Consider the following 14,891-nt stretch of genomic DNA (forward strand, 5'->3'; position numbering starts at 1 on the left):
ACGGTAAACACAGCAGGACTTGGTAATTGATTTTATCTGAGGGCTGTGGAAGAACTAGTTTTCAAGGACGACTCCCAAGTTTCTGGCTTAGATGATTCATCAAGATTAGGAAAATTGAAGGACAGAGTGGCAGAGAAAGTTTGAAGGAGGTTGTGAGTTTTTTGGCTTTTTTTTTTTTTTTTTTTTTTGAGATGAAGTTGCGATCTTGTTCCCCAGGCTGGAGTATGATGGAGCGATCTCCGCTCACTGCAACCTCCGCCTCCTGGGTTCAAGTGATTCTCCTGCCTCAGCCCCCTGAGTAGCTGTTACAGGCGCCTGCCACCACGCCTGGCTAATTTTTGTATTTTAAGTAGAGACGGGGTTTTACCATGTTGGCCGGGCTGGTCTAGAACTCCTGACCTCAGGTGATCCGCCTACCTCGGCCTCCCAAAGTGCTGGGATTACAGGCGTGAGCCACCACGCCCGGCCATTTTTTGGCTCTTGAGGTACCCATGGGATGAAGTCAGAAATGTAAGAATCATCAGCACATAGGTTATCACAACCATGGAAACAGTCAAGAACAGCCAAGCAGTAGGCGTGTGGTGAGGAGAAGTGAAATCAGGAGATTAAATCCTGGAGAATAAGAACACATAAGAAGGTACGGCAGAGGGTCAAGAGAAGAAATTAGAGAATGAAGTCCATGGGAGAAGAGAATCTCAAAGAAGGTGTGACAACTCTGACAAATGTTACAGAGAAATCATGGAAGGTTAGGGCAGAAAAGTGTTGACTTGACATGGAGATTAAGAAGGTAGTATGAGGAGGCCGGGCACGGTGGCTCACGCTTGTAATCCCAGTACTTTGGGAGGCCAAGGCAGATGGATCACAAGGTCAGGAGATCGAGATCATCCTGGCTAATACGGTGAAACCCGTCTCTACTAAAAAATACAAAACATTAGCCAGGTGTGGTGGTGGGCGCCTGTAGTCCCAGCTACTCAGGAGGCTGAGGCAGGAGAATGGCGTGAACCCAGGAGGTGGAGCTTGCAGTGAGCCGAGACCGTGCCACTGCACTCCAGCCTGGGCAACAGAGCAAGACTCCGTCTCAAAAAAAAAAAAAGAAGGTAGTATGAGGAATATGGGAAAAGCATTTGAGGGGTGGGTAGGGGGAAGAAGGCGGAAGATAGATTACAGTGTGTTAAGAAGTAAATGGTAGAAGTGACAATGTGGAAATGGCTAGTAAGAACATTTCTTTTAAGAAACTTGGGCCGGGTGTGGTGGCTCACACTTGTAATCCCAGCACTTTGGGAGGCAGAGGCAGGTAGATCACTTGAGGTCAGGAGTTCAAGACCAGCCTGATCAACATGGCAAAACCCCATTTCTACTAAAAATACAAAAATTAGCTGGGCATGGTGGCACACACCTGTAGTCCCAGCTACTTGGGAGGCTGAGGCAGGAGAATCTCTTGAACCTGGGAGGCACAGGCTGCAGTGAGCTGAGATCACGCCACTGCATTCCAGCCTGGGCAACAGAGAGACTCCATCTCAAAAAAAACAAACAAACAAACAAAAAAAAACAAAGAAAAAAGAAACTTGGTGGTGAATAAAAAGAGGGCAATAGGTCAATTAGGTCAATGGAGAGAAATTCAAGGTCCAATGGAGAGTAGTTTGTCTCCTTATTTTTTCTTTTAGATGGAAGACTCACTTCTTCCTCTTTTTCTTTTTCTCCTCCCCCTCTCCCTCCTCCTTTTCCTTCTTCCTCTTCTTCTCCGCACCTGAAAAAGCTGAGGCTAAGAGAGATTAAGCCATTTTCCATGGTTGTATAGTTTTTAAACACGTTTTATGCCAGCAGGAAGAACCTAGTGTCAGTTGAGAAACAAAATATAAAGAGAAGTGATTTTAGCTTGACCCTTTTTGTGAGCGTGGGCTTAGCAAGTGAGACTCACAGCATGGAATTTGAAGAGAGATTATGATGATGTAGTCTGGTCATGTAAAAGCTAATTTTAATTGAGCACTTACTATTTGCCAAGCACTGACTTAAGCACTTTACCAGCCGGGCGCGGTGGCTCACGCCTGTAATCCCAGCACTTTGGGAGGCCGAGGAGGCGGATCACGAGGTCAGGAGATTGAGACCATCCTGGCTAACACGGTGAAAGCCCGTCTTTACTAAAAATACAAAAAAAATAGCTGGGCGTGGTGGCAGGTGCCTGTAGTCCCAGCTACTCAGGAGGCTGAGGCAGGAGAATGGCGCGAACCCTGGAGGCGGAGCTTGTAGTGATCCGAGATCGCGCCACTGCACTCCAGCCTGGGCGACAGAGCGAGACTCCTTCTCAAAAAAACAAAACAAAACAAAACAAACAAACAAAAAAGCACTTTACCTGCATTATCTCTTGCTTTCTCTCTTTTTTTTTTTTTTTTTTTTTTGAGTCAGGGTCTTGCTCTGTCACTCAGGCTAGAGTACAGTGGTGCAATCACAGCTCACTGTAACCTCAAACTCCTGGGCTCAAGCAATCCTCCCACCTCAGCCTCCCAAGTAGCTAGGACTACAGATGTGCACCACCATGCCCAGCTAATTTTTACATTTTTTTTGTAGAGACAGGATCTCTCTATGTTCCCCAGGCTGGTATTGAACTCCTAGCCTCAAGCAATTCTCCTGCATCAGTCTCTCAAAGTGCTGGGACTACAGCCGTGAGCCACTGTGCCCAGACTGCATTATCTCATTTAATTCCCACAACAACCCTATGAGGTAGGTATTGTTATTGCTTTCATTTAACAGATGCAAAAGCTGAAGCACAGAAAAATTTGATGATTTACTCAAGGCCACATAGTTACTTCATGCTGGATATTTCAGAGCCTTCAAATGTCCCTTTAGAGGAGGAAACTGAGACTGAGGGAGGTGAAGTCATTTGTCCAAGAACCCATATCTAGTAAGTGCTGGAATTGTAATTCAAACCCAGGCTCTGTCTGGTACCAAAGCCACCAGTAATCACTACACTGTCATGAATAGAAGCTATTAAAATAGAGAATATGTGTGCATTTTTCTCGATCCAGCTCTGTAAGGCTAAATGTTCCTTGAATTTAGATGATGGTAAGAATTTTCCCTATTCCATAAAATTGATAGTGAGAGCATGTACTTCCTTGGTAATGCCCCATACGGTATAGTGCAACCAGGATATTTGTAGAAAGCCTCATGGTGAAAGCAGAGACTGAGAAAAACAGAGCTACACAGGCAGAGTGACAATAGCTGAGTTCTCATGTGACTTCTTCAGGTGGCTCCCTGACATAAGATTTACTTCATCATCCTTCCATGAAGAGAATGCTTTGTGAGGGAGAAAGCCCCTGGCTCAGATGCCCTTCTAGGATTTCCTAACAAGCTGTTCTGATACCACCAGCCCAAGTTCATAGACTGTACGCATTATCCTAGTTGTGAAGTCTCATCATGTAGCGAAGAGTGTGAGCTGAGAAGACCAGCTTAATTGCTATCCCCTCAGAGATGACTGGCTTTCCAGTGAGAGCAATGTGTGGAGCATGCAGAGGCCAAAATCCCTGCTACTGTACTCACTAGTCACTGCCAGGGCTTTTATCGGGTGATTGGTTTTTGAAATATAGCTTGATACTAGTCTTCAGATTTGGAATATTACTAATGTTTAATCAGAACATTATCATTTTTTTTTCAGAGCAGGAGTGGAAGTTTATTAAAAAGCTTTAAAGCAGGAAATAAAGGAAAGTGCACTTTGAAGAGATCCAAGTGGGCGACTTGAAGAACAAGTGCCCCGTTTAACCATGATCCTAGGACTTTATAGGCTGGCCCACCTCCGGTGTCTTGCGCCCCTTTCCCATGATTCTTCCCTTAGGGTGGGCTGCCTGCATGCACAGTGCCCTCCTTACCCTCGGGAAGTGAGCATGTGCAGTGTGTTTAGGAAGTTGTACGCTTGAGAACATTGTCATTCTTAATTCAGGGATACAATTTACAAGGTTCTGCTGTCTTCTTAGCTTTGGTTCTGTTACACCCAAAGAGCAGTTTGTGTGTGTGGTATGTATGCATGCATGTGTGTGTGTGTGAACTCTATCTGGTTTTATAAAGTCTCTTTTTGGTCTATTTTTTCTGTGACCAATAAGTTCACAGAAAGAGAATGAATGTAGTATACAGTAAACCGAATGGGAAGTCACACTATCATTCTACATGTACCTACTGAGTGTTGCTAGGAACCAGGAGCTATGTGAGCTAAAAAGTTGTATAATTGTCAGGCATGGTGGCTCACCCATGTAATCCCAGCACTTTGGAAGGCCAAGGGGGAAGGATCCCTTGAGCTCAGGAGTTCAAGACCGGCCTGGGCAACAGAGTGAGACCCTGTCTCTACAAAAAAAAAAAAAAGGTGCATAAGACACAGTCCTTGCCGTCAAAGAGCTTATTCTACATTTCCTCCACTGAGCAGATGATAATGCTACCTGGCTTCCTAATTCCCTGGTGGTTCCCATGCTTGGTTGATTTTGTCTTTCATTAGCAGCACAGCCTAGGAAGACCATTAATCCTAACATAGTGAAATCAAATTTAAGATTTTGATAGCAAGAAAAGATAACATAATAATATTCCATTGAGAGTGCAGAGAGGCAAGTGGGAACACACGGGAAGATTCCCAGGAGGTGATATGTTCTGGACAAAGTTGAGATAGTTGCATGGCCCAGTGAAAAGAGAAAATAACTTCAAGAGTCAAATAACCTTTCAACTAGAAGCATGCCCATTCTTTGGTGACAGGTAGGGAAAAATGCTTATGGGAGAAAGCTAAAGGAATAAATTTTCTTCACTACCTTTCTTCCATGTAGAAAGCTCTTTTTGCTTTGCCTGTGAATTCTGGGAGAACAAGAGGCTGTGCTTGTAGAATGAGGTAATAAAAGATGACAGACCACTGGTTTTCCAGAGAGCAGAGCAAACCAAAGGGAAGATGGAGGGACTGATAGCCTTAACAACAACTGAATAAATAAAGCGCTTTCCCTGGAAAAATATATGTATAAAATATTTAGCTGGCATTAAATATTAAAAATGAATTAATGAAAACACCCAAAACACTTTATTTATGTAGGAAGTTTTTCCTCTTTAAAAAATGCTGTTCTAAATCTCAACATCACTTCAGATGTGATCTAGGCAGAAGGTAGTGTGGTCTCTGGAGGGGTAAGTACTATAAGAATGATGATAAATGGAAGCAACCTCCAAGTGAGCCTCCTGTGACCTCCTGCCAATTCACTGTGGTAAGAAGGGTTCAATTTTTATTGTATGATTGAGAGATTGCTAGGTGACAGATGCTCCCAGTGAGACCCAGTATTTCCCAGCCCCTGTACATATGTGGGAAGGGTGAGGAAAATGAAAGTCATCTGCACCTGATTCTGACACCATGCATCTCCCTTCCCTGCTTGGGGGCTCCAATGGGGAGGAATAGCACCTTCCACCTGGCATTGCCTCTGAGTGGCTTTGTGTGCTCCTGTGGGCTATTATGTTGGTTGGTACTTTGGCTTCTTTGGCTCCCAGCACCAGCTGATGCCCTGATCTGAGTCCCAGTTGGGCAGGCTCTATTGCTCAGTGCTGTAGCTGTCTCCAGGGCATTGTTCTTGAGACTTCCAACAGGGCAGATTTGTGCAGTTGGCCCATCTGGACAAGATCTATAACAAGTAGAGCTCTGTGCAATAAGCTCATCTCCATAGTCCACCCTCCCCGCTACCCCCGCCTTCGGGCTGCAGCAGCCTGACACCCCAGCCCCTCCATGGAGAGTATCAAAGAGATGCTCTCTGCTCCTTTCAAAGGAGTATTGCTTGTGGCCTCTCATTGATTGGCACTACCTGGGCAGAAATAGGAAAACAGGGGTTTTCTGCCCTTCTCAATTCAATCTGCTCCCTTATGCCAGTTATTTTGTTTTAAATCTGCTTGGCACCAGAGTTATAATATTGCCAATAAAAATAATTTCTGGACCAGCTACCCTGGTCAGCTCAGAATGCTCTCCTCAAAACTAAGAGACAGACAAGAGGAGTATCTCAGTGAACAGGAAAGAGCAGACAAGCGCAATAGGAAAAGGGATAAAGACAAATCAAGCTCTTGGTTTGATTATAGGATTAGCTTTGGCCATTGGATTTATTGACTTTCAATTTGGATCACCATATGGAGGGAGGGAGGGAGGGAAGGAGGAAGAGAGAGAGAAAAGGAGAGAGAAAGAGAGAAGCAGAGAGAGAGACTGGACTTATGTGCTTAATTATTCTAGGTCCAGAGAAAAGGACAAGATGTCTAAGAGATCATTTGATCACTTCTTTCTTCCAGTGTCAGTCCCACACTTTAATCTCTCCTGTTTCAGTTACTCACAGTTGGTCACTTCAAAGGTCTCAGTGTGCCAGGCACATGCTTCCCCATGTCCCAGTGGTATGTCAGGCCTGAAGTGGGCTCTTCCACACCAACTCTCTCTATTCTGACATTTCTGGTAGCTTCAACTGACTGCTACACCTACTCACTGCTTCCCCTTATGGAGCAAGAAGGGTGAAGAAACAACTCTGAATTATGGCTCTTTAACTTCTACAACTGCTACCCTGATGTTGGTCAAATCAATGTTGATCTAGTATAGGGGTCTTCTACATGCCTAGTTCCTCCCCAGCAAACCTGAAGCCCATTCTATCCTTAACAAGGTTGCAGCGGCACCTTTATTTGCATACCAAAAGGAGGTGAAAGACCAGGTTGGAAATGAAGGGCCCTGGAAAATAGACTTTGGTGAGAAAGAAGAAACAAATGAAAGCCCAGCCAACAAAAGACACTCTGAGAATAGTTTCTCTATTCTACTCCTCCTGGGTTCCACTACCTTGGATCTCACTTTTCTCAAAAGTTTTCTAGCATCATAAAGTAAGTTTCTTAAAGAACAAGTATTTTTCTCTTTTTACACTCCCCAGCTGTCCAACAGATCCTGCCACCATGCTAGTTAATTAGGGAACGGAACAAATATTTCTGAGACCAGAATGTTCAGGTGGATCTGGAAGGTTAGTCTTTTTGAGAACCCAAAGTCTCTGCCCCAATTCTGACAGTAATTTCTGAACCAGCTACCCTGGTCAGCTCAGAACGCTCTCCTCAAAACTAAGAGACAGACAAGAGGAGTATCTCAGTGAACAGGAAACAGCAGACAAGCGCAATAGGAAAAGGGATGAAGACAAAGTGTGGGGCTTCCCAAGAGACTTGAACACCTCTCTGTTGGGCCATATAGTCGCTAGCCCAGTGCAGCCTATGACTGTTCCAACCCTCTCGAGAGGTGGGGAACTTGCAGCTTTGCCTTCCTCTCACTTCAAGGAAACCTGACTAGGCCCCACAGGGCAGCACTTGTGGATAGGAGAAACTCACCATTTGAATCTGCAGCAGGAGGGACAGAGGACAGAGTAATGGCCAGGCTCTGGGTGGGAGGTGGCAGGGGGAGAAGTGGTGCAGATTAAGATGACAAATGCCAGAATCTAGCAGCAGTGTTCTGAATACTCTCCACTGGAGTATTGGAAAACAGGGAGGCTCCAGCAAGGGCAGAAGGTCATCCTGGCCCCAGGAATGTGGCCAAACCTTAGTCTCATGAGAAATGGGAAAGTATGGAGAAAATATGGACTAGGGTAGATAAGCCATCTTTATAAGTACAGCCACCATTGGCACCATGCAATATAGGCCCACATAGCTTTGGGACTGGTAGTTGAAGTTCTGAGTGGGAGATCAGGAAGGAACTGTCCAAACCCCTAATGGAGTCTAACTGAGGGAGAAAGCCCACCCAGGAGGAAGCAGGAGGCCAGCAGCAGGACTCTATAGCTCCCACCCTATTCACAGAGCCTGGTGGATATCTTCTGACCGTAGCACTTTATAGACAACCCAGTAGAAGATATTGAAGATGAGGAAAGTGAAAGGGAAGACAGCCCGGGAGATGGTGTCAATTCTCTTGGCTCGGTCCATGTAGAGTTTCCGCGTGGTTTCTCCTTCCCTTAGAAGAGGGGCTGGAGGTTGGGGACTATAAATGCCAGAACCTTCCATTGGACCTCCATCTCTTGCCTGCAGGCAGTGGCCCAAGCCATAGCCACGGAAATAGAAACGACTTTCTTGGATGATATCTTCCTCCTGGAATTACAAGGAAGAAAAGGCAGAATTTGAGGTCAAAGCTCAAAGGCAGAGGGATAGAGAACAGACCACCCATCAATATCTCATAGGGAATGTTATGCAGACAAGGTGCCTTGGGTACACAGGCCCATTGCATGCTTTTTATGGTCACAACACTACTCATGAGATAGATGTATGCTAAGCAGCTCTACGTGCTTTATATAGTGTATGTCATGATTCCATGGCAGATAGGCTCTAAGCTACCCATGTAAAATGCAAAACATCATTTAGAGCTATCTAAAATCCAGTGAAGTGCCGGCCACTGTGAGAGGACATCTCAATGTCAAGTTATCTCTGACTGGTAATAAACAAAACAACAAAACTATTAGATAGTGAAGTTGAGATATTCAGTCTTAGTAAACTTGACTTTAATGACTTTCAAAAGCTTCAGAATTCATTCCCCTTTTGAATCGTATCTTTTAAAATTTATCTCAACTTAAAACTGAAAATTCCAAAAGTTTTAAATAACCCAATGAGTTATCCAAATTAGGATAAACACATGCCCAGTGAGGGGTAAATTTTATATAAGCACTAAGTAACGCGGCAGACTGCCAAAAGTCCATTTTCCAATAGTTAGCTGACAACCTTTAGTAGCTAAACGCAGCTAGGAGCCAGGAAGTAGGGACAGAAAGATAAAGTTGAGAGAGAAAGAGAGCGAGAGAGAGAGAGAGAGAGAGAACCAAAACCTCTGAGTGTCAATAGAGAGAGCTTTACTTATATGAGGCCCTCAGGCCCCCATTCACAGCCTATTTAGTCTTATTTTATATGCAACCCTAACAAGCCTAATTTTATTTACTTCTAAAGGACAGGGTTGAGAAATGCTTCCTTCAAAGATGGTGGTAATTTCTTAAAGTATTCATGGTTTTAGAGTCAAAGTTTCAGGTATCTAAGAAATCACCTGAAGTGCAATGGCCTCTTGGAGGACGATGCAAACTGTCATCTCGGTTTGTCCAGAACGGAAGGTGTTCCTAAGACTTGGGTCTTTCAGGGCTGAAACTGGGGAAGTGCAAGGCAAATCAGGAAGAGTTGGTCATCCTGTGGCTACCTGAGGTATTTATTATAAGTTATAAGAAAAAAATATGTGTATATTGTATAGGTATGACATAGATATATACAAAATGTGGATAAAGTAGATTTTAAACACTCTGTCTCTCTCAGTTAGAGGGACACCACAGGGTCTTTATCGTGGGACCTCTGCAGCTATGGCAACACACTGAAAAGTGGCTTTGCCAGACACGGTGGCTCACACCTGTAATCCCAACACTTTGAGAGGCTGAAGCTGGCGGATCACGAAGTCAGGAGTTCGAGACCAGCCTGACTAATATGGTGAAACCTCTTCTCTACTAAAAATACAAAAATTAGCCAGGCATGGTGGCGGGCACCTGTAATCCCAGCTACTCAGTAGGCTGAGGCAGGAGAATCGCTTGAACCCGCGAGGTGGAGGTTGCAGTGAGCAGAGATTGCGCTATTGCACTCTAGCCTGGGTGACAGAGCGAGACTCCATCTCAAAAAAAAAAAAAAGAAAAAGAAAAAAAAAAAGAAAAGTGACTTTGTGTATGAGATGTTGGTGTTGTAGGTCCTAGTAACCCTTGATAATGACATGACTAGAAACTGACCTGTCATCATAAAGACAGGCCTTGGTTCACCTCACATGTACTCTGTAATTCATTTTTACACTATTCTGACAAAGGAGGTTGTGCTGGACCCATTTTTGAGGTGAAGAACCAGAGGCAAACAAAATATTTTGCAATAATTTTAAAATGAGGGGAGTAAGTAAAATGGTTTTCTCCCTTGATTTCCAGTTCAGGGTCCCTCAGATGACCCTGTTGCCCAGTACTCACCCTGATCCCCTGAGCCCTACCCTGGCTAGAGGATGTAAGCAAAGGATGTTGGCAAAAAAGCTCTGAGGGGGAAAGTTGGATCCAACTGCTATTTCTGTTTCTATAGATCTAATTATTTTCCCTTTTCTCCAATCATAGTAAATCTAAAGGGAGTTATTTGGACACATTTCCCAGGCTGGAAAAAGCCATTTCACACAGGAGAGAAAATATGGCCAACAGAGTAAGCTGGTCTTGGCTTTTTGTGACTTTAACATACTGCATCTGTTGTACCTGGAGGAGCAAAGATGAGTGGCTTGAAATCCAGGGGTGGGGCATCCTGCATTTGGGTATTCTCTATTTAGGCCAAATTCTGAGGGGTGTTTGTGTGTGGGGTGTGTGTGTGTGTGTGCTGGAAAGGAACATTGGAGCCTTAAATACCACTTTGTGGCTTACATGCCTATTAAAATAGAACTTTTTTTCCCCTGGCTATCTATAGGGGAGAAGGACTGAGAAGCTAGAGAGGGAAGATATCTCAAAACCACGCTAAGGAGGGAATGCACAGTGTAGGAGGTAAAGTGTGGAGATGGGAAAGAGTGATTTGTATTGAAGTGAGAGGGGCTAGAAAAAAAGGGATTAGAGAATGGGGAATGAAGAGGGTGCTGGAGGATGAAGAGAGGTGGGCAGGGTTCTGGGACCAAGCCCTTGAGAGGACTGGGCAGTATTTTGAAATTTCTTCCAGTTATCAAGTTATTCTATTGATCATGGCAAAGCTTTTGCTCTGTCCAGTTTGAAAGACAGTCCTCTCCAATCAGCCTGTAAAAGTTGGTGAGCTGGGTTACATGACTGCTGTGGCCAGAGCCTGGTGCTAAGGCCTGCTGAGGAGATGAAAAAGAGCTTCCCTTTCCTGGGGAAGCTTATGGACTAGCCGGGAAGACAGTGTAGGATTGCATGGGTAAAAAGTAAACCACTTTAGGCAGTGACATGAAAGGGGGCCACCATGCTATGGAGTTGTTGGTTGAGGAGAGAGTTGAGAAGAAAAGATGTGAATGGCTGGCTGGTTCCTAGAACACTCCTAACTGACTCTTGGCTAAGGGTTCCCTGGAGATCACATGGATTTTCTCCCTGCCCTCTCAGACTGAAGAATTCTTTTTCCCTAGCTGGAGCAGTAGGGCCCGGACAGAGGTTCTAGAAATGGATGAACTCTCCAACAATTTTTTCAGCCTGCTTGGTGCCTCCAAAATACCTGCTACAGGTCCTGGGATAACAGTGACTTTAGAAGACTCAAAAAAGGACATGACGAATGGCACGGGTTTGATTTTCAGTTTTATTCACGTTAATAATAATAATAATTCACGTTAAAAAAAAGCCTCAGCCCACTTTTAGGCAGGCCCCAGAGTCCTAAGCAAGGCCCAGGCTGCTGTTGTAACTTTGTAATAATTGAGCACTGGTCATGACAGACTCCATTATGAGCTCAGGATCAGCCTATATATATGAGCAGGAGGGGACAGGCTGCAGGCAGTTGCCGGTTGCAGGAGTTCAGGAAAGGAGGTGGGACTAGAGTCAACCTGTAATAGCTCTACAGTAACAATGGCAGCCTTTTTGTTGCTGGGACATCCATACAGGCAACTTAGCTGGTGAAAGGACTCTGGATTGGTTGGCAGTCTGCTTTTTTTTTCCAAGGTAGGCATTGAGAAGGCACCAAGATCAAAACTCCTATAAAGATAAGATTTTGGTACCTGCAGGCAGTTTTGTTCGACACAGCTAAAGAGGGGGTGGGGACAGTTAGCTTAGAAAATGGAGTGTCCTGGCCGGGCGCGGTGGCTCACGCCTGTAATCTCAGCACTTTGCGAGGCCGAGGCGGGCGGATCACGAGGTCAGGATATCGAGACCATCCTGGCTAACACGGTGAAACCCTGTCTCTACTAAAAATACAGAAAATTAGCCGGGCGTGGTGGCGGGCGCCTGTAGTCCCAGCTACTCAGGAGGCTGAGGCAGGAGAATGGCGTGAACCCGGGAGGCGGAGCTTGCAGTGAGCCCAGATCACGCCACTGCACTACAGCCTGGGCGACAGAGCGAGACTCCGTCTCAAAAAAAAAAAAAAAAGAAAAAAGAAAATGGAGTGTCCTTTTTTCTTGCCCTTCTGCTAGGTGTATACACATATTTTTCTAACCCTTGGTATGGGTTAGGAAATGCTTTTAGGTTTCTTGAAGAATGAGTCCTACTCGAGGACATGTAGTTGTGGATTAGTCCACTAGAGGGCGTACTGCCCAGGGACCAACTAAAGGACTAAAGGGTAGGGACTGATAAATTCAAACCACTAGATGAGACAGGAGCCCTGCCCTCAGCAGAAAGGGACCTTAGCAAGGGACATGAAACCAAGGAGGTAGTTTGTGAGATATTTTTAGTGCGGACATATGGTAGGGGTGCCCCTGGAGCAGCTGAGGTGGGAGGTGGTGTGTTAAGAGGAGAGAACATTCCTTGTGCTAGTGTGGCCCAGACAAGCTAGAGTCAGGATTTTAAGAGTGGGTTCACAGCATTGTTTCCCATCCACCAGAGGTCATTATGCTCTTGCCTCTCTGGCTTTAGAGCCTCCAGATTAGACAGAAAACATGGAGTCAGAGCTGAAGACAGACCAGAACTCTGTGTCTCTAATGGTTAAGCAACCAGTATGTAGCTCAGCTAAGCCTTTCAGCTTTGCTCATAATTGGACACTTGCTTCTGTGAGGCTGGCCCAGGCACCTCTGTTGTCATGACAACTTACCTAGCACCTATTGTCTGGGCAATTGGGGGTAAACTGCCTCTGTTGTCATGACGACAAGATTTCTTTTATATTTCCCCAGGTGATCACTTTACTGTAGAAGAAATGAGGTTAACAGAAAAGAGTGAGGGAGAACAACAACTCAAGCCCAACAACTCTAATGCACCCAATGAAGATCAAGAAGAAGAAATCCAACAGTCAGAACAGGCAAGTGGTGGTTTCTCAATTCCAACTTAGTTATGGGGGTCCTCTTATAATGCTCCCCTAGAAAGACACCAATGCCTGATTGTTGAATTCTTAACCACCAATTAGTGTATGACAACCTGGGCTACCTTCCTCCCGGTTGTGGGGGAGCAATTACTACTCAAAGCAATCTCTTTTTATTTATTTATTTATTTACTTATTTTTTGAGATGGAGTCTCACTCTGTTGCCCAGGCTGGAGTGCAGTGGTGTGATCTCAGCTCACTGCCAGGTTCAAGTGATTCTCCTGCCTCAGCCTCCTGAGTAGCTGGGATTACAGGTGCCCACCACCACACCGGCTAATTTTTGTATTTTTAGTAGAGACAGGGTTTCACCATGTTGGTCAGGCTGGTCTCGAACTCCTAACCTTGTGATCCACCCGCCTTGGCCTCCCAAAGTGCTGGGATTACAGGCGTGAGCCCCCGTGCCTGGCAAAGCAATCTCTTATTAGCTAACTTGGTAAGGTTCTACTACTAGCTAACATATCTTCAGTGCTTATTCTATGTCAAGCAGTGTGCCCATGCCCTTAATCAATCTACTATACTGACTTACAGAATCAAAGAGATTAAAGTAATCAAAGAGATTAAAGTAATCAAAGAGATTAAATTAATCAAAGAGATTAAAGTACTTAGCTTAACAGTGACCAGCTTAGTACTAGAATCCAGGTTTCTTTCTTTCTTTTTTTTTTTTTTTTTTTTTATGAGAAGGAGTTTTGCTCTTGTTGACCAGGCTGGAGTGCAATGGCTCAATCTCGGCTCACCGCAAACTCCGCCTCCTGGGTTCAAGCGATTCTCCTGCCTCAGCCTGACAAGTAGCTGGGATTAGAGGCATGCGCTACCATGCCCGGCTAATTTTGTATTTTTAGTAGAGACAGGGCTTCTCCATGTTGATCAAGCAGGTCTCGAACTCCCGCCCACAGGTGATCCACCCACCTCGGCCTCCCAAAGTGCTGGGATTACAGGCATGAGCCACTGCGCCCGTATGAATCCAGGGTTTCTGATTGCCTATCTAGTCCTTGCAGCCCTGGGGTGGGTCTTGGTTTGTGGGGAGGTGGAGTAGGGAGGAAGGAGTCCAAAGGAGAAAGGCAGTGGGCCGCTCCCTAGTTGTACTCACCAAGCGTTGGCGCCTCTGTCTTCTTCGAAGTCGTATGAATTCTTTATGCTGACGAGAAACAAAATTTACAGCAGCATACTCCAGCAAGGCAGCGAACACAAAGAGCAGACACACAGCCATCCAGATGTCGATTGCCTTCACGTAGGACACCTACAACATCCAGCGACAGAACGATCAACCTTCTTGAAGTCCTTCCGTGGCCTACTGAGTGGATTTTCAACCCCTATCGATTGCCTGCTCTTTTTGAGCTTTATCCTGAATTTCTTCTGGTGTTTAAAGAAGCCTTCCACGACATATCCCATTGTCTGAAAGCCCAGATGGAAAAGATCGGACTGCCCATCATACTCCACCTCTTCGCACTCTCCACCCTCTACTTCTACAAGTTTTTCCTTCCTACAATTCTTTCCCTTTCTTTCTTTATTCTTCTTGTACTTCTGCTTCTGCTTTTTATTATTGTCTTCATTCTGATCTTCTTCTGATTCTTTTGTTTCAATAAACAGCAATGAGCATGAACACTGCATTTGTCTTCCCTCTGTTATCTCCTAGGGTCCTCACAGCCTCAGTGGTAATTGGTCAGGCAGCGTTCACAATTCCGATGTGAGACACATGAGGACACTTAAGGCCCAGAGCAGATGGTCTTAGCCAAGATTACCCAGTGAGAAGGTGGCACTAGGACCTGAGGGTTCTGGGCTTTCAATTCAGTGGCATTGCCATTTACTTAGGCTGTGGTCTCACTGACAAACTAGGAGTTCCTTCCTTTCCCTCCTCCACCCCTGTTCTTCCCTTGGTCCTGTGGTTTTCCTTGTTGCTCTTTTGGAAAGGATCTGCTGATAAATTT

The 14,891-nt window shown here is 45.1% G+C and overlaps 1 protein-coding gene across 6 annotated transcripts in view; it reads left to right on the forward strand.

The window, feature by feature from the left end:
* TMEM31 (transmembrane protein 31) overlaps positions 1-14,566 on the forward strand; it is a 26,827-nt gene extending 12,261 nt beyond the window's left edge. For 2 of the 6 annotated variants that reach the window (XR_010154643.1, XR_010154644.1), the window contains exons 2-4: positions 2,566-2,718; positions 12,782-12,906; positions 14,125-14,252. Coding sequence is in view for 2 of the 6 variants with exons in the window: in XM_054676933.2 (XP_054532908.1) it covers positions 10,101-10,182; positions 11,099-11,250; positions 12,782-12,906; positions 14,128-14,532 (764 nt within the window). In the remaining 4 variants the exon portion in view is untranslated. Of the gene's footprint in view, positions 1-2,565; positions 2,719-10,100; positions 10,183-11,098; positions 11,251-11,375; positions 11,622-12,160; positions 12,325-12,781; positions 12,907-14,124 lie in introns of those variants that run through there. The other 4 variants (XM_054676933.2, XM_063803902.1, XR_010154645.1 and 1 more) reach the window with 4 other exon arrangements.
* The last annotated feature ends 325 nt before the right edge of the window (positions 14,567-14,891 follow it).

The sequence above is a fragment of the Pan troglodytes genome, chromosome X (genome assembly GCF_028858775.2).
Source record: "Pan troglodytes isolate AG18354 chromosome X, NHGRI_mPanTro3-v2.0_pri, whole genome shotgun sequence".
Taxonomy (NCBI): Eukaryota; Metazoa; Chordata; class Mammalia; order Primates; family Hominidae; genus Pan; species Pan troglodytes.